The sequence below is a fragment of the Stegodyphus dumicola genome, chromosome 1, assembly GCF_044657685.1.
Source record: "Stegodyphus dumicola isolate Sdum_Otavi_A_Nest chromosome 1, ASM4465768v1".
NCBI classification, from domain to species: domain Eukaryota; kingdom Metazoa; phylum Arthropoda; class Arachnida; order Araneae; family Eresidae; genus Stegodyphus; species Stegodyphus dumicola.
Genome location: NC_140768.1, coordinates 118,629,069 through 118,650,067, shown reverse-complemented (window position 1 = coordinate 118,650,067; position 20,999 = coordinate 118,629,069). Strand labels below are relative to the sequence as shown.

The window sequence follows — 20,999 nt, the reverse complement described above, 5'->3', positions numbered from 1 at the left end:
TGACAGTTTCAGTCTTAAATCAGGTTCTGCATTTAGTCTGTTTCTGTATTTATATTTCACATACATATTAAAAATCATACAGATTATTATTCACATACATATTAAAAATTAAATACATATTAAAATTCCTCTCTGATATGGAAATGTTGGGCAAAAAGGTTAATAAAACTTTAATGGCTTTTTTGACAAAACACTATATTCATTTGTAACACTGAGCGAGAAATCAGTTAAAGAATGATCTTTAAAAATAGCTTTTAGGGAACTGTCACAGAATAACTCAATGAGTTTTCTTTTTCCAGTAAAGTTACAGAGGTCTCTGAGCTTACATCTCTTTGTAAAGGACTACATTTCCAGTTGTATGTATGATAGTGATTTATTGCATCTCTTAGGAAAATTGTCATAAAAATTAATTGAAGATATTTCAGATGTTCACATATATTCATTTTAATCCTTTCATTAGTTGAATTTTCTGATTAAAAGCTGGGAGAACCAAAACATTCATATTTATCCATTTGCAGACATTGGATCCAAAAACTGAACTTCTTTAGCATGGTTTTAATGCTATCATGCTCATTTATATATAGTTACACCTGCGCCTTTTAATGAACAGATTTAATTCATTTAATTTACAAAAGCTGTCAGCAAAGTGTGCTACCATTTGCAGCTAAAGAATATCCAATACACAAGAAGACAAATGAAATGGATTATTAATAAACAATGCATGAACTTTTATACTTCAGTTTAAACAAGTAGGTCAAAAATTTGCCATGGGAAAGCCAAACTTCTGTGTAAAGCAGTAAAACATGAAGGCTTTCAAAATCCTCACAAAGCACATGCAATAGATGGCAGTTTGCACCACGTGATTTTAACAAAATTAAGAATTTTTAGAGCATCACTTAAAATAATAGACAATTCTGCAGGAATATGCTTACATGCAAATGCTTGTCTATGAAGATGACAACAAATCCATTTAGTTTTTTCATTAATCTTCTGTAGCCACACCACCAGACCAGAAAACTTTTCTGTAATTGATTTTGCACCATTTCTATACCCACACCAATACAATACACCCCGGTTTATTCCGTTGTTTTTTCCAAAATAACTATTAACTGTATCGAAAATTGCTTCTCCAGTTATATAGGTTTGCAAATAGTACATCCTTTTGAATAGAATTATTAAAAATATATCAAATGTAGTCAAGCGATACTGGAGTGTTTGCTACATCAATCGACTCATCAAGCTAAATTACAAAATAAAACAATTTTATTCTCTTCAAAATTCACTGTCCACATTATTTGTCAAATCATTAATTCTATGCTACTCCGTATTGTTTGGTAAAAGAACTAGGTCAGTTTGCTGCCTTTTCTCCAAGCACTTACTTTGAAATATCTTTTGCAGATAGTCTAATTAAATTTTCTGCCATTGTATTTGCCTGTAAGATCTTATAATTTGATAACTTTCTTGAAATGATGCCTCAAGGGCCATTTTGCTATCATTATTTGAAGCTGACGGGGGAAAAAAGCCAATATACTTTCTATTATCTGCTAATTTTCTTTTAAAATATTCAACAAGTTTATCCTTGTGGGTTAAATGTTTTGCACCAAGATGTCTACAAAGAAGTGATGATTTTAAATTGCTGTTGCCAGGAATTTTGATACACATTAAACTAATTGTTTGGGTCTCTGATTTCTTCCCTAGTAAAATAAAAACCCATTTGTAAATAGTTGCTGACTTATTTTTGCTTTTTCCTTTTCTTCTCACCATGTCCAGCAATTTTTTGTTTTTAGTCAGATGAGATGGTAGTTCACTACTGCTTTCAGTAGCATCCCCCCCTATAGTGTTTTGAAATCAGGTGCTGAAATTGAAGAATGAACAACTGACTGTTGTCCAGCATTTTGTTAGACTTGACTAAATGACCCGTTTTTAAACCATCTACAAAATTGAAGTATAATAATTATTAAAAGTTATTTACATGAGAAGAACTTTTGAAAACAAAGCTACCATAACTTACTGCCAATCACAGAAGGTTTACATGCATGTCTGTTAATGTGAATGTGCTCTTCCAGTTGTGAACAAGCATCTACCTCTAAAGTCTGCTTGCAACCAAATACACAAACCAATCATACTCATAGGCTTTTGCTAGTGCCAAGTGTTAAAATGATTAAAGGGATTAAAGATATTTTTTTTTATTTCCAAATTGTTAACAGTGCAGTAAATATATGTATATAAATTTATTATTTTGTTGGGTTTTTTTTACATTAGCAATTTAACATTCTATCATTACAGTACTTATTTGCAAGATCTCCCTTTACAATTTATATACCACTGATTGAGACCAATGATCTAATTAAATTGCTTCTTTAAATGCTGTTTATTTATTTATTTTTTTTTTTTTTCCAGAGTGAAGCAGATAGAGTACTTATATATTTAACCTTATATATCACAGAATGTTTAAAAAGGCTCCAAAGAGTAAGTTATATTAATGTTATCTTAAAATTATGCATTTCTAAATTTTTTCTGAATGTGATCTTTTGAGTGTTAATGTTTGTAATCAAAACTGAATTGGAGCAATTGGTAGTTCATTTACCTGTTTAGATCAGTGGTCTCAAAATCAGATTGAGCGTGGGCTGTATGCGCAATCTGAAAACATCTGACGAAACAATTTTTTTAAAAAGCAAAATAAAAATTTTTATTAATAAAATAAAAATATTAAATGCTTAGACATTTAACTAATCTTAACATGTTTAATTAAGCATTAAATAATTTAAATTAAATTGAAAATAAGCAAAATAATAAACCTTTGTATTTTTTCAGAGAAAATTCACCAAATGGAACAAAACTCGAGAATAAATCTCTTTCTGTTATTAAATTTTTCTTCAGCGCATAAATAAAAATACATATGTTTGTATGTGAATAATTATAAACTACTTTATTTTTTACTACAGCTTGATAACTAATGGTTTTTTGCTGGTGATAAATTTTGTAGTGTGGGAGAGAAATGCCTCCAAATAATTTTCATGTGAATTGTAGATGCTCAGTGATCAATCAGGTTCTTTTCTTATTAATTTTCAACTCGGAAAAAATGTTTTCCTGTATAATTTTTTTCCAAACAAAGCAGTTATTCTTAGTGCAATAATTTATAACTGAGCTTGTTTATTTTTGACAAGTACAAAGAAAAGTTAATCAAGTTATCTTCAAATCTTTGAACAAGATTTAGATCGCATGTAAAATGTTTTCATGGGCCTCATAAAATTGCTTCAGAGGCTGCCAGTTTGAGGCCATTGCTCTAGATCATCTACATCTGCAACAATAAACTCTCAAAATAATAATCTAGAAAATGCTTAGTAGTCATTAAAAACATTATGAATAATATCAACAGCATAAGTTAACAATCACAGGATTATTTACATTGAAGCAATAATTTTCTTTGGCAGTGGAGATCAACTTTTGAATATATATATGTGTGTGTGTAAAATATAAAATATCTATCTTTCAAATAATAATAATAGGTCTTTAACACCCATCTTCATTCTAAAAAAATTAACAACATTTCTGGACTGCATAATTTCTAGATTAATCAATGCCACGAAGCTTGCATAACGCTGATGATGTACTAATTGGGAACCTGAACTCTGAGAGCTGAAACTTTAACTTGAACCAAAACCTTCCTCTTCGTGTGCTTCCATGTTGGATAACTACGCACTTCAGCTTCTCTGTCTATGCTGTGTGGGTTATTTCGCTGTTCTTGTTTCTTATCACAACAGTATCAAAAATGTAAATTTTCTTGAATAGTTGTTACTAGAGTGTCAATTGATTGTGGCCACAAGTTTCAGTTGGAAATAAAAATGAAATTAAAACTGCCTATTCTTTGTTCGAAGTATCAAGTATCTTCGCAATCAGCATTTCTATGATTCTACATCATACGGTTCCTATATCAGTGCTTCTCTGAAATTTGCTTTTATTATATACATGATTGATATATGGTTAATTTTTTGAAAAATGTGTAACCATCTACATACCAAATTAATGACAAACCATTCAGACTTGTGATTTTTGTATGAATAAGTGACAAAGTGGAAGGGAGTATTAAATCAACATATTTTATTAACAATATTATTAATTAAAAAGTAGCAGAAAAATACTGGTTAAATTTTATCTTCTTTTCATCAATCAGAAGTCTGTGTATGCATATCTCTAACCTGGCATTCACAGTTTGTGTGTACATACCTGCCAACTTTTACGAATTTTTCGTAATTTTTACGAAAATGCGTTTGTCTTTACGATTTTATGATAGTAATCCATTTTTTACGATTTTTTTCCTTTTTCAAGTGTTTTTAGTGGTTTTTGGTCGAAATTTTAGAATTTTTCACCAATTCAGCGATTTTCGCCAATTGCATCGTGTTTTACCGCCAGCCAACTACCGACTACTTCGAATCCAGTAACCTGTGGTTTCTCCCAACTCGCCGCTTATAACCAGCCAATCCAATGCGCTGAACTTGTTTCTTCCACTCTTTTCTTTGTGAGCGCCAGATTATTTTTTTCGCATTTGCTTCAGCAGCAAGGGAATTACTCAGCTCGGACTCAGCGAGCGTGGATTGTCGGATTCTGTTTTTTTTTTTTTTTTTTTTTTTTTTTTTTTTTTTTTTTTTTTTGGGGGGGGGGCTTGCACGTGCTACGAATTTTCTTAATACGCCGTTGTTACGAAATGAGTTCAAAGAAACCGTATTCTCTATAGTTTCGGCCTGCCACAAAGCCGAATTTCCAACAATTAAAGAATCCTTCAAAGGAAATAACTATGCATTTTGCAACGTGTGTGTGTGTGCCTTCATAATAAGTCACGGTGGAAGAAGCGACATTGTGAAGCATGTTAAGTCTAAAAATCGTGAAGTTAATGCTTCGGCTTCGACAACGTCAAAGAAAGTGGATGATTTTTTTTTCAAATTCGGCTACGAATTCAGATGCCGATGTCATTTTGGCAGAGTGTTTGTTTACTGCATTCCTCATCGAACACAACATGCCGCTAAGCGCTGCCGATCACGCCGGTCAACTTTTCAGATGGATGTTTCATCTTTTGACAAATTGAAAATTCATCTTTTGAAAAGATTCGTTTTTTTATTGATAAATTTCCATTTTTGTTAACAATTAAAGAAAATGAATGCCATAATGATGCTTTAGATGAACTACAGAACCAATTTTCTGCTGCACAGTTTGAAGACTTTGCCAGTTCTGGAGAAGATAGACTTGATGTCATCGTTGGTACCTTAAAAAGAATAAAAAGAGCTGATGGAACACCAAAATATGATAGACTAGCAAGAGTTTTATGTGCTATTCTCGTAATTCCACACAGTAATGCTGAGTGCGAGTGAGTCTTCAGTGTTGTAAAGAAAAACAAAACTATGTTTCGTTCTTCAATTTCACCAAAAACTCTAGAAAACATTTTAATTGCTAAATGTTATGAGGAAACTAATTGTTATGACAGGAAATTTTCCAAAGAATTTTTGGCTAAAGCCAAAAAATGCACTCTAAATTCATTGCAATAGTTTTTTTGTGTAACATTAAGTTCTTGTTTTATGTTTCCTAATAAATTTTTTATTACTACTTAACTGAGATTTACTAATGTAAGTACAATTTTCTTTTTTCTATTTGTATAAATTATTTTTTCAATATCAAAGCATGATATTAATTTTTCGTGTTCTTCTGAATTTTGGAGAAATCTTCTGAATTTTTATTTTTAGAGGTTGGCAGGTATGTGTGTATGCAGGTGAAGATGAAGGAATAATGTTTAGTCTTCACAATCTTTAAATATGAAAAAGGTCTTCACTTAAGTGTATAGATCCTAAACAGGAATATATATATTCACTGCATGTGGTGATATTAAGATATTTTTCTTGACTGATGGATTTTCAAAAATCTTCATGTTCTCTGAAAGATTAGACCACTTTGTAAATGTATAATTTCATTTTCTAAATCCTTTTTATATTTCCATTATTTTAAATGTGTCAGGAATTTTTGTGGCAATATAAGGTATTTCAATCCTTTTTAAAAGGGAAAGATGGATATTGTACAAATAACCTTTTGAAAATCATGAAATCCAACCTCCAAGTTTTCAGTCAACTTTTCAATTTCTATAGTTTATTTTCAGCATCATGGGTATAATTTTAATGTTTTATTTGCAATCAGACATATCTGGAAAGTGCATCAAATTGTTTAGATAATAAAGCACAATAAATTCTATTTTATATGTATAAATACTGATAATTTCAATTAATGTCTTTTTTCCCTCTCTTGGAATTCTAAATTTAAATCCCATAATGTTGACATAAAATCTATTGAAAATGCTAAATCTCTCAGCTAAGTTTCATCATTTAAATTTGCATCTTCTTGATTTTGCTGTTCAAGAAAACTTTTTTATCCATTAATAAATTATGAAATTGTTTCAGAAATTTACTTCTTGGCCACCTTACATCAGTATGTAATAATAATCATGGCTGTCTTTTACCAAGTTGCAATTGAAAGACACACCATTTGAGAGAATATCCTCAAATGGAACTAGCAATTTTAAATGTGTCCATTATTTCTTTGTACTTAATCATTTGCTGATGACATTTATTGGTGAATTATGTAGTGATAACTCAAAAAATATAGAAATCCATCATTATTTAACTTGTTTTTATAAATTAAACAACAAAAAGACAGAAAATATTGATAAATACCAAAACTTAAAAAATAAAGTTATTTTTTTATATTTATAAATTAAAATACTTAACAGATGAATAAAAGGCTGACTGCACCCCCCCCCCCCCCCCGAGAATCCCGAATCCCAAATTTTGGAGCTTATTGTAAGAACTTTACAAATAGAACTTTATGTACAGGATCAGCATTTAGGGAAATAGTACCCATAAGTTTTTTTCAAATAATTCCTGTACATTTCAATGTATTAACTCTCTTAGATGAAGTAATTTACACATAAATTCATGTGCATTTTTTCTTACCATTATTCCTATTAGTGAAGTTAAACAGGTGTGAAAATGTTTTTGCAGTGTTCAAATAAGAATCAAGGTCTTCAAGAGACATACAGCTTAGCTATAGCCAAATTCGATATTCCTGGTGATCCTGGATTTCCTCTTAATGCAGTGTATGCCAAACCAACCTCTCCTGCAGATGCTGGTAAGTAGTTCGGAAGAGGGGGTAAGAATTATATGAGCTTTATAAGAATAGTACAGTGGTATCTCACTGTTGTTATTGTGGTCTGAATGTAGCTCAAATTGCAGATTTTTTACTTTCTGAGATCCAGAATTTCAGGATTTATGAAATGAAGACTCATTATTTTTCTCAAATTTTGTTTTAGAACAGTTGTATTATTCAGAGATTTTAAAGTTTAAACTTTTAGATGTGTAAAGTTCAGTGAGACTGAGTATGCTCAGATAAGAAATATATCTTACACAGAAAAGTGTTTTTTGCTGTTTGTATTATACAGACACAGGGGAGAAAAAACTGATTTTATGAAGAAGTATTCAGGCTAAAAGAAGATGGCAAATAAATAGATTAAATGTATTTAACTTGCTTTAATAGACCCATTGTTACAACTTCATTCATTTATGTGAATGGTGTTATTACAGAATGTTAAACATCCTTTAGTACTGATAGCCTAGATGCTGCTCCAACTGCAAAATATTATTTATTCACATTGCACAAAAATACAGAAAATCCCTCTGGAGATCTTGTTTGTGAAGGTACCAGTGAATGAATAATAACTGAACGGCTTATTAAAAATTCTTTATAGTTCATGAACCCTTCTCTTGCATCTGGCGGTTTTTTTATCTGCAACATCTGTAAATATTTATAAAAAATTCAAATTCTGATCTAATAAGTGAAAATCAAATGCCTACTTCAAAATGTTTACTGATCTACTAAAGTTTCAGTTTTCAATATATATATATATATTATTGTTACATGTGTACTGGTTCATAATGATTGAATTCACACAGAGCCGAGGCTAGCTTGGTAAAATTTATTTTCACAAAAGAAACTCTTTACAGTTCTGGAACTTTCCACAGAAATACTCAGCTCTTCTTGGTATGACAAAGCACAATCAGTAGTTATTACTTCAACCTACTAGGAACATTAAACACAATGCAGCGTAAAGTGCGTGTAAGGAGCAAAGCTTGCACAAAGCTGTCTCAATATTCTGAAGTCAACTCTGAACTGAAAATAGAAACTCTTGTCAATCTTATATAGTTTTCTCCCATCTGCCAAGAGATTTCCAGTATCTTCTGTTTCTCGGAATTGCTGGAATGCATATACAGTTACGTAGGTATTTGGGCCACTTACATTTATATAGAGACTGCACCAAAATTTAACGAAATGATCGCCAGGTTTTGGGAGTTTATGGCCAAATGTGATGACAAAAATTAGTCGCCAAAACCATCGACAGCTTCATGCTATCTTCTTCAATGTTAAATATACCTGCCTGTCTAATCTTATTTTTCTGACAGAGCTTTTCTTTCTTAAGGCATTTCATGTTACATCATACAAGAGCTACTGTGATTTACGTATAAACTAAACTCCTCCTCTCTTACTCAGAAAAAAAAAAGTATGCTAAACTTTTCAACTATTTTATAAAAATTAAAATGATAAGCAGTTGTGTGAAATGATTAGTCAAAACATTTTTAATGAATTTCAAATGTTTTTAAAATTAAAAATTAAATTTTTAATAAATTAAGAAATGTAAATAATTTTCACTGTTTCAAAATTTATTTAAACTTATTTATTTAAAATACATATATATTTCGTCCATAAAATTATTTGAAAATAGGTTTGTATTCTTGTATGTATTTCACATTAATATCTGAATTATTTAAAATATCACAATAGTTTTCAGGATTTTTGAGAAAGGATTGCAATCTCGCAATCACCCCTGTATCTCAGTGTACATCATTAATCCATTCTAGATTCTTGGACATATACCAAATGAACTTTTCCAATAAGAAATAGAGAGAAAATAGTTAATCTTTTCTTATAAAAATATTATTATAACAATGTTTAATACTAAAACAAAAATGTGGTGTTTGATATTAAAATAACAAAATGAAAATGTACGTAAATGAAGCACTGCACATAAATGTTTTTCTGTTGCTGGATCAAAAGCAGTTTTTCAACATGCTCTAACTTTTGTTATCTTTATTTTATATTTATTGGCTAATCAATTTCATCCCCTTTGCAATGTTAGCTGATGGAATAGCATCTTTGTTTTTCACAATCTCTGACACCATCATATTTCGCATACCCAATAGCCAAGTCCCAGATACACGTGTTATCTTATATATAGTAGCATAAGTATTAAGAGATATTCATACTTTTTAACAATCCTCTTTTTTTCACCTTCATAGCGATCATAATGTTTTTTTTTTGGGGGGGGGGACTTTTCTCATTAACTTTCTAGAAACTCATCAAAATTATTAAATTAATAAAAAAATTAATGAATTTACAAAAAATATGTGTAAAAACACAAAATCACTAGAAACAGTTATATTGGGTTGAAAAACTGAGTAATGGCCGTTTTTTAATTTTTATTTTAGCAAAACAAAAAAACAATAAATTAATCAAAAAATATTGGACTTTATGGACTTTCTCCCCATAGATCTAAAATGTCCAACTATAGTCATTTGGCTACAACCCATTCGTTCAGCAAAGTCTCGAGTGATTTGATGCCTGTCTTCATGTAGAACTTGATACAAACGCTCTTCATCAAACTCATTTGGTCATCCGAAACAATCAGCGTCTTGGAGGTCAAAATTTCCATATTTGAATTTAGCAAACTAATTTCTTGCAGTTCATTCAGGCATTCCACCTTCTCCATACACTTTACAAATCTCTCAGGCAGCTTCTGCAGCATTGGTGCCTCGATTAAACGCAAAATGAAGAAGGTGTCTAAAATGCTTATTTTTGTCAACTTGACACTCCATTTTAATGATCTAAAAAATTTAAAAAATTAGCTCAAACAAAAAAATCAAATACGTCATCTTGTAGAGGGAAAGATTCTCTTTCGAATAACACAAAACACTATGCCAATAAATTTTATTTTTACCGCGTAACTTTAAACACAACATAAATTAACATTACTTATGTTTCAACCCAATAGCATGGGTTGCTTTACTGAATAATAGCAGCAGATGTACTGATGCTCATGGGCTCATAACATTGTCTCAAAAGAAGTAAATGATTGTAGTGTGCTAACAAGTGGCTCATCAAACTCATGTCATATTCGAAACAAATGAATAATTTTTTTGTAAATAATAATATAACAGTAATAAACAGTTTGCAAATAATAATATAATATAACAGTAATAAATCTTTTGTGTCAAAACAGCGCATATGCGAAATTGAACATATGCTGAGGTACCATTGTATATTAGAAGTCAAACAACAAAAATCAGCGTTATATTTTCAAATTTTCACAGGACTAGTTTCGCTGGTTTTACCAAATCACCATCCTCAGCTCAAAATTATTTGTTCGGTGTGTTATTGTGTTTTAATTATAGAAGCCCCAAACAGGCTTATTTTTTACTTTCTTTTTTCTATTTGTTCGGCATGTTATTGTATCTTAACCATAGTATATTGTTTAATTTTATTTACTAAATGCAGTAAAAATTAACATGAAATTTGTCTCCAGAACTGTCTGTGGAAAAACGATTACCAAAAAGAAAAAAAAAGGGGTATTATTGTAACATAATGTATTTTATATACCATAATCTCTATATTTTTCTAAATTGGTCATAAAGAAAATCAACCGATGATCGATGGTAATGGTGTGCACCTTTGTGTGTCTATTCAGTTCTGTTTTAGCACCAGAAATTATATTAGTTTTAATTCATATTTTTTATCTGTTTCACTTTTCAAATAAAAGGATGTTACCACCAATCACAATGTGTTGTTTTTAAAGAAATAATACAAATAATACAGCAACATAAACAAAAGGATGTTGCCATGTATATGTAACATGTAATACATGTAATGTAAAAATTTGCCATATAAATAATATTGCGAATACAAACAAACAAAACAAAGAAAAGTTATTGTAACACTTGATCGGGAATTCAAAGAGAGGCTACTTTTAAATATTTTGTGATTTTGCTGTTGAATGTTATGTGGCGTAAATACTAAAAAAAAAAAAAAAGTTAACACTTGATCGGGAATTCAAAGAGAGGCTACTTTTAAAGATTTTGCTGTTGAATGTTATGTGGCGTAAGTGCTACCAAAAAAAAAAAAAAAAAGTTTTACCTTACTGTGAAAACTGAGCATTGACAGAGTGAATGGAGGGGGGAACAAAAGTTAATTACAACACTTAGTATTGTATCAAGGACTTTAAAATAGGCTGCTGTTAAAAATTTTATAATTTTTCTGTTGAATTTTATCTGGCATAAATCCAGAGAAAGCAGTGTTTAGTATTTATGTTGTTATATTTATGTTTTTTTTTTTCCATGTAATCAATAAATCTGACTTGTAATTGCATATATCATCAATAAAAGTATTCTGGTTTTATCACTATTTTAATTGACTTTTTAATGAATGTATTACAAATATACAATTTAATTTTTACTATAAAGTAAACCAAGAGTGCAGCTGTAGAAAACTAATTTTCAAAATGTTATTTTTAAGTTAAAATTCATTCATAGCGTTATAGTCATATAAACTGTGGGATATAAGATATCTTCTTCCATTGATTACTAACAAAACATTTATGTTTTCTGCTGTATAGTTTTTGAAATGATTCTTATAGCTATTTACTCAAAACTGTTCAAAATGGAGTTATGCCACACTTTATGTGTGTATGCTTAACTGAAGAAATAAATGGGCCTAAATAGATTGTAATATCAATGAACATTTTTAATGACAGAGATTAACTTAAACATAGTTGCATACAGCAGAGAAAAAGGGCGAAGAAAAAAGAATAGTTTACATATACATACATACGTAATAAACAGTTACGTCATCATCTCCGCGCGGATAAACACGAACTGCGCATGCGTCAGGAGAAGCTCTCTTAAGCTAAACGTCGTATTATAATTTATAATACAAAAATCCCCCTTTCGACGTTTGGCGGCTGAAAAAAAAATAAACATTAATCATTTACAGTTATTCCAATTAATTTACAGCGTTTAGAATGTTTCGAAGCAGTCAATGTTTTTGTCAGTACATCAGCAGGCATTTTCTCTGTTGGCACATATTTAACATCTATTTCATTTCTTTCATAAATTTCATGAATGAAATGATGTCTAATATTTATGTGTTTAGTGCGTGAGTGATAAAAAGCATTTTTCATAAGCTTCTGTGCACCTTGATTATCACAATATATAATGGTTGGATAATCAGCAGTAAAATTTAATTCTTTAAGGAAACGACGTAAATAAACTGCTTCTTTGGCACTTTCTGAAAGACTGATGTACTCTGCTTCAGTACTTGATAATGCAACAGTTTGTTGCTTTCGTGATTCCCATGTTATTGGATTTCCAGCTAGCTTGAATAGGTAACCTGTATACGATTTTCTAGTATTAACATCAGACGTCCAGTCGGCATTGATTATTATATCCAATAAGTGCTTTTCCAGTCTTTCGAAATTTTAAACAATAATTTTTAGTTCCTTTTAAGTATCAAAGAACGCGCTTTGCAGCCAACCAGTGTAATTTTCCACGATTGTTATTAAATTGGCTCAGGTGACTGACGGCATATGTAATATCCGGCCTGGTAAACACAGAAAGATACATAAGCGAACCAATTAGACAGCGATAAGGTACATTGTTCATTTCTTCCTTTTCGGTTTCAGAAGGACACATTTCTTTACTTAATTTTACACTAGGATTTAAAGGAGTTGCTACTGGTTTTGCATCTTTCATATTAAACCTTCGTAGAATATTATCAACATATTTCTGCTGAGATAAACTAATAGAATTATTATTTACATCTTGATTAAATTCTATTCCAAGACAATAATGAAGTTTGCCTAAATCTTTAACATCCTAAACTCTTTAGAAAGATAACCTTTAAGTTCAGCATATAAATCACAGCTATTTGTTGCTATTATTAAGTCATCCACATATAAAATTAGAATTAACTCACCTTGAGATGTTTTCATCCTGTATACACACTTATCTGATTGTAATGGTTGTAATCCGAAGTTTTTGAGTTTTTTGTCTAATTTTTCATACCACTGTCGTCCACTTTGTTTCAAACCATAAAGAGACTTTTGCAAAGCATAAACATAATCAGGATTATTTTGGTCTTCAAAACCTTTAGCTTGTTCCATGAAAATTTCTTCTTTTAAATCACTGTTAACATAAGCCATAACAAAATCTAATTGATATAACATAAGGTCTTGTTCAGCACTGTTTGCAATCACCGTTCTTATAGAACTTGCTCTGGCTACTGGAGCAAAGGTTTCATTAAAATCAATTCCAGGTTCCTGTGAAAATCCTCTAGCAACCAATCGAGCTTTTCTCTTTTGAACTGTTCCATCTGCATTATATTTCGTTCTAAGAACCCAGCGACATCCTATTACCTTTTTGTTCTGTGGTCGCTTTACTAATTTCCATGCACCATTTTTAACAAGTGCTTCATACTCACTTTGCATAGCCTTATGCCATTCTTCAGCATAACTTCCATTTAATGCTTCTTCTAATGTCAGATTTGTATCTTCTTCAGCAATTTGTGCTTCTTCCTTTTCTATGTTTATATTGTGGTACTCCTTTTTTTGGTCTTCCTGGCTTCCCAGTCTTGACTTTCTTTGGACGACCTGGCCCCCTTTTAATCTGCATTTCAGGTATTGCTTCAGAATCAGAATCTTCATTATCAGATGATTCAGCAGATGCTTCTGCCATATTTGAGGGGTCTTCTGTTATTTCATCAGCCAATATCTGCTTTACATTCAGAGGTTCTTCCTTCATTTTATTAGGAATATTTTCGAGAAATAAAACTTCTAAATCTTTATCATAATTAGTACAGTTTTCAAATTCATCAATGAATCTAACATCTCGGCTTATAACGATTTTTCTGGAATTTTTATTCCACAGCCTGTATGCTTTCGATTCATTTGAGTATCCTACAAATATATGTTCTTCTGATCGAGGATCGAATTTCCCTTTAGACCTTTTATTAAGTACAAAACATTTCTGCCCGAATACTTTGAAGTGAGATACAATTGGCTTGATGCCAAAAAATAATTCGTAAGGTGTTTTGTTTACTCCCAGGCTACGATTTGGGCAACGATTACGAATATAAACAGCACAGTTCAAGGCTTCAGCCCAAAAGGATTGGGGAAGATTACTTTGTAGTAACAAACATCTGGCCATTTCAGTTAAAGTGCAGTTCATGCGTTCAGCTCTCGAATTCTGTTGAGGAGTCATTGGTGCAGAGAATTCTCGTTTAATCCCGCATTCTTGAATATATTTATTAAATTCTTCTCCGCGATATTCGAGACCGTTATCACTCCGAAGGATTTTTATTTTCTTTCCTAGACGATTTTCGACCGCAGCTTTGTATTTAATGAATGCATTTTTCACTTCATCTTTAGTTTTAAAAAAACTGACTTCGACATAACGCGATTTGTCGTCTATGAAAGTAACAAAATAACGCGAACCAGCATGGAATGGGACTCTCATAGGTCCACACTAATCTGAGTGAATCAAGTTCAGTAATTCATCACTTTGAAATTTTGATTCTTTTTGAAAAGGTTGCACAGATTGTTTACCTCGGATACAGACTTTGCAGTCTTTTAGAGATTCAGTATTATTAAAATTTAAATTTCTAACCATGTTATCAGACTTAAGTCTTTTCAAATCAGACTCATTTAAATGACCCAATTTAAGATGTCACTTTACAAAATCACTTACCTGTGCCATTGCAGCTGTTTCAGCACTTGGATGTATATAATAAAGATCACCATGACAAATAGCCTGCACTAGTATAGATCCATTTGGTTCTATTATTCTAGCATGTCGTTCTGTAAAAATCACTGAACGATTATTTGCAGTAGCTTTAGATGTTGACAGCAAATTACATTTTAATTCCGGAACACATAACACATTTTTGAGCGTAAGTTTGTCTTATTTCCATTAGGTACTGTTATAAGGACAGTTCCAATTCCCGTAATTTTTGCTGTTTTGTCAACTGCTAACTTTATGGTTGAATTCGTTCGAGGGTGAAATTCTGAAAATAACCTTCTGTCATTGCAGATGTGAGATGTACAGCCACTATCTAAGCACCATGAGGAGGTCTTCTGATAAGCATTGTTTACAGCTAAACTAATCTGCTCTTCATAATTAGAAGCCATCATTGAACCTTGATTTCCCATATTTGATTGTGCATATTTTCTATCAGCTATTTTCTTTCTGCATTCAGATGCCTTGTACCCAATTTTCGAGCAGTAATTACACTTCAAGTTTTGAAAATTTCTTTTAGCTGGAAAATTTGTGTTTGAATTTACCTTCCATTTTTCATTTTTCTTCTGTTCTTGATTTCTTCTTTTATAATCAGTATAGTATGCATTCTGTGAATCTTGAGACGTTTTCCCTTTTCTTGCTTCCCATTCTTCTAACATTTTGATTTTCAAAGATTCGGGACTAGGTAACTGATTTCTTGATTCGATGGCGCATCTAAAATTTTCAAAATTTTCTGGAATACTATAGAGCAGAAGAATCGATAATAAGTCATCAGCTATGTCAATTTCCATTTGTTTAAGCTTATCAACTATTTTGAAGAAATTATTCAAATGTTCAGACATCGTTTCGCTTTCCACCATTTTTCTAAATAAAAGCTGTTTTAATAATGTAGCCTTCTTCGCAGGTCCTTTCGATTCATATACGGCTTTGAGTTTATTCCACACAGCATTTGATGTCACACAATGCTTTATATGACACAGTTCACTAGGATTAATAGCAAGAATTATATCTGCGCGAGCTTTTTGATCAGCTTGGAGCCATTTCTTTTCGTCCTCGGTTCCTTCAGCAGGTTTTAGCGCTTTACCGGTCACATAATCCCAGTGGTCGTTTCTAATCAATACTGCTTCTATTTGTAATTTCCAACTGTCAAAATTATCTTTTCCGAGCTTTTCTATAGTAGTCAAATGCGACATAATGTAATACAGTCTCTCACAGCCAAAAAACAAGATTGAGCGCTATAAAAATAGGCTTAACTGAACGCTGATCAGTTCTTACCGTTGATTAGACGTAACAGTTCTTGCACTGAATTAGGCTTAAGAGTTCAATGCTCGAAAACTTCAAAATGTTCATTTTAAAATAAGTATTTTGCTAATTAGGCACAGTTGAAACATTCCTAGGCCCATAACCATTGAAGAAATAAATGGGCCTAAGTAGATTGTAATATCAATGAACATTTTTAATGACAGAGATTAACTTAAACATAGTTGCATACAGCAGAGAAAAAGGGCGAAGAAACAAGAATAGTTTACATATACATACATACGTAATAAACAGTTACGTCATCATCTCCGCGCGGATAAACACAAACTGCGCATGCGTCAGGAGAAGCTCTCTTAAGCTAAACGTGCACAGAAGCTTATGAAAAATGCTGTTTATCACTCACGCACTAAACACATAGATATTAGACATCATTTCATTCATGAAATTTATGAAAGAAATGAAATAGACGTTAAATATGTGCCAACAGAGAAAATGCCTGCTGATGTACTGACAAAAACATTGACTGCTTCGAACAACATATTAATTTCGACGCTAAAATTCATTCATAGCATTATAGTCATATAAACTGTGGGATATAAGATATCTTCTTCCATTGATTACTAACAAAACATTTATGTTTTCTGCTGTGTAGTTTTTGAAATGATTCTTATAGCTATTTACTCAAAACTCTTCAAAATGGAGTTATGCCACACTTTATGTGTGTATGCTTAACCCCTCATGCCTGTTTATTAAATTTTAGACACTATGAGGCAATATTTACAACAACTGAGGCAAGAATGTGGTCTTAGACTGTGTGAAAAAGTTTTTGACCCAGAAACAGGAAAACCAAGCAAGGTATGTTTTATGTTATTTAAAGTATGTTTACTCATTATTAAATTTTGGTAGTGATGCAGTGTGTGATCTATTGCATTTAGTTATTTGTTGATTTCTTAGATATTGCTAGTAAAATGATATTTTAAAATTTGAACAAGCAATAAAATGGCAGGATGAATGAATTAAATAAAAAAAAATTATTAAAACAGCAACCAATTTTAGTGCAACCATCTAAAACATAGATAACTAACTAAAAGTGCTAGATTGCTTACCTCCATCAAAGCCTAAATTTCTGAATACTTTTAATTTATGCATTTATTTTTTACGAGAAAAATATCAATTTTATTACTTTTACACATAGATTGAGTAAGTAATATAATTATAAAAAGTATTATTTTATTCATGAAGGGAAATTTTGAATTTTCTCTTTAGCTATAAATTTATTATTTTGTTATTAAATTCCTTATAAATTTTATAATATATATTTACTATAAAGTAAACCAAGAGTGCAGCTATAGAAAACTAATTTTCAAAATGTTATTTTTAAGTTAAAATTCATTCATAGCGTTATAGTCATATAAACTGTGGGATATAAGATATCTTCTTCCATTGATTACTAACAAAACATTTATGTTTTCTGCTGTATAGTTTTTGAAATGATTCTTATAGCTATTTTTTTAATGTAAAGTTAAGTATATTTATTAACAAAATACTTTACAAAACAAAGTACTAAAATTTTTGAAGTGCAGTCAGAATTTAAATGTCTCATAAGAGTGTACCAAATGCAGGAAACTATTGTAAGGCCTTTGCTGTAGGAAAGTGTAATTTAAAGAATAGCAACTGAGATTCCTCCATTTGAGCTTTGTTCAGAACAAAACTGATGTGTCTCAAAGAGCAGGTTTACTGCATCTTCTTTGTAACATCCATTGTTGCCATCAGGCTGATTTTCAGCTGGACAAGGTAGTTTCTAGGTTCATGGATCAGATTAACTATTAAGTTGTTCAGTTTTTGAGATGATATGAAATTTTGATGAAATAAAATAAATCATATTTGTATTTTATTTTAATATAAATTTACTCCCACCCAAATTTACCCATTGGGATGGAGTGACAGAAAATGTAATTTTAAGTTTCTAACCTGCAAGTATTTTAAAGTGAATGTGACAGTTTCAGTTTAAAAATTCTTAATTTCACTTTTAATTATTCACTGTAAATAAACAAGTTCTGAATAAGTATATACATTATTTTATATGCAATAAATGTATAAATGAAATAAAATAAATAACCAAAAATGTAAAATTCATAATTTTGGTCTTGCTACTTAGTGATTGCTTTTATTTAATTTAGGTAATTATAGTTTTTACTATTAAATTTTGTATAAAGCAAAAGCAGACAAAGCAGGTTATAAGTTTTAAAATTAATAAATTTAATATTCGTAATAAATGTAAAATAATAAAAAAAATACTTTTTGTCTATAAATGAAAAAAAAAAAAAAAACTATTTTTATTTTCCTGAAACATTGTAAAATTTTAAAATATGTCGAATAATTGGATCAGCAATTTTGAAAAGGTGGCAATATTGGTAACAACTGAAATTGTGCAGCAGGTATTCTCACCAACAGGTGACATACTTATGAGTATGAATCATGTCATATACCCATCAGCTGCAGAAAAGATACATGAAGTGGACAATAGTTGCCAAGTACAGACTCGCAAACATAATGCATTTTTGAATTTGAAGTCATTTGTGATAAGCTGTATGCCTTGCAGATGCCATGTATAGTCATACAGCATTGACTATTACTTGTGTAGCATGATACAGAATACTTGTTTGATTGCTGACAAGTAATGTTGCGAAGTGCCGAATAGCTCATAATCCTCATGCTGTTACAGAAATATTGGTGTCAGAAAATGTCCAACAAATGACATATCTCCAAGATATGTCATTTAGCCAGGTGCATTACATAACAGTTGTTTAGCCTTTTGGAGCAACAAAAAATACATGGAACAAAATTCAAATTATTGAATATTAGTGTTTAAGGAAGTGGGCTAAAGAAACAGCTATTTCAGTGGCATCTCCAGTTTTCTATCCAGCACATTTCTTTTACTTCTGTTTTTAAATTTCAAACATAAACTTTATTGTGCATGACTGATGCAATACTTCTATATCCGAGTCTTACTCTATCATTATCGATTCAGTGGTGCATAGATCAGTTTTGCTTACAGCACTGTCACTCATCACATTAGCATGTCATAGAGTGTATCATTTATTCCTCTGTGATCAGCCAGCCAGCTTTCTTTTCATTGCCTGTGGAGAAGAAGAAAGAATTAGAGAAACCAGCAAGAGAGACATACAGTTAGTTGTTATGAAACTATATCATGTAGTAAAGAAAAAGTCATTATAAGGAAAAAAAATGTGCTAAAATTGCTTAATGTATTTTTTAAAATATATACATTTTTAATGCAGTAAGTGCAATATAAGAAAGTAAAATGCAAGAAAACGCAACCAAAAAAAAGCATGAAGAATGCAAAATTAAAACAGAAAAGAAGAAACAGGTTGAATATTTTTGAGCGAGGTGATTTCAGAATTAAATTATGCAGCTTTATGGAATAAATTGTATCAATACATAATTGCTAAATGTTGAAAAAATTGCATTAATACATCAAATGCAGCCATCCCATCAATTTAAATAGAAGTTTTATGCAATTAGAAGCTGTGATTTTGTTTCTTTATATTCGTAAAATTAAAAATAATAAAAAAATCATAAAACATAAATCTAATAAACCATTTTTCAAAATCATTGTATGTATTAATCAAATTAGTTATTTGTATTATAATTATATTATATATTGTATGTCAATGAAGAAAACCATTCCTTTAAATGTTGTACAATGCAAGAAAAATGTTGGTAATCCCTGACTTAAAAAACAAAATAAATCAGGAGTAAAATAAAGATGAGATCTTTTCAGATTAGGGTTCAAGAACTCTTGAATATGTAGCCATTTGAATTATCAGTAACAAATCCATCATTTACTTAGTAAATTGCTACTAAACCTGAGCTACCAAAAAAAAGCATTTTCTGCAGTTTGGAATGAGTTATCTTTTGTGTTAATGAGTGTGTTACTGTTTAAATTAAGTATAATGTTATATTTTTAGTGGTGGCTATGCTTCGCCAAAAGGAAATTCATGGATAAAAGTCTCTCTGGACCTGGCCAATAACACACACTTCTCTATAAATATAAAATTTTTAAACATTATTAAGAATGAGAATTATTAAATGGTATAGATTTAAATATTTCGTGTATAAAAGTACTTTCTAATTTTGTTTAATATTTTGTTTTATCATTCATTGAATTTGTAATATTTAATATATGTATAGAAAATCTGTAAAAAAAGAAGGAAAATATGAATATTTTATAAAATGTCTGCTAATTTGCATCTCATATTTGATGTAAAAATTCCATAAATCACATTTTCAATATTAAGAAGAAAAAACTGTTCTGTTATTTCAATTTTATATTATTCAAAATGCAAAATAAACTTTTTTTAGAATAAAGTTGAATTCTTTTAATTCAAGAATTCTCAAAGTATATATCATAAAACATGCACATTGATATATATACATAAAAAGACAGCTGTAAAACATGCTACATATATTGCAAGTATGTATATGTACATTCATTGAATTTGTAATATTTAATATATTCAATGAATTTGTAATATATACATATATTAAATAAGTTTATATTACAAATTACACTATTAATTATTAGCTATTAAATTATATATTATAAATTTAATATATGTACATATTACAAATTGCATATCCACCTCACAACTCTCGCTCCTGCATTTACTGGATGCTACGTGCATTCTTTCTTGGTGTTGCAATTTCACTTTTGAGGAATGTACATTTACTCCCAAACAAAGTGATTATTATTACGAGGGCCATCCAGGAAGTAGATTACGTTTC

At 30.5% G+C, this 20,999-nt stretch overlaps 1 protein-coding gene across 2 annotated transcripts in view; it reads left to right on the top strand.

Annotated features, from left to right (window-relative positions):
• LOC118191583 (actin-related protein 2/3 complex subunit 3-like) overlaps positions 1 to 20,582 on the top strand; it is a 34,718-nt gene extending 14,136 nt beyond the window's left edge. For both annotated transcript variants that reach the window (XM_035362397.2, XM_035362396.2), the window contains exons 4-7: positions 2,401 to 2,469; positions 7,041 to 7,167; positions 16,954 to 17,048; positions 20,183 to 20,582. In XM_035362397.2, the coding sequence (XP_035218288.1) occupies positions 2,401 to 2,469; positions 7,041 to 7,167; positions 16,954 to 17,048; positions 20,183 to 20,245 (354 nt within the window). In that variant the 3' untranslated portion in view covers positions 20,246 to 20,582. The remainder of the gene's footprint in view (positions 1 to 2,400; positions 2,470 to 7,040; positions 7,168 to 16,953; positions 17,049 to 20,182) is intronic.
• The last annotated feature ends 417 nt before the right edge of the window (positions 20,583 to 20,999 follow it).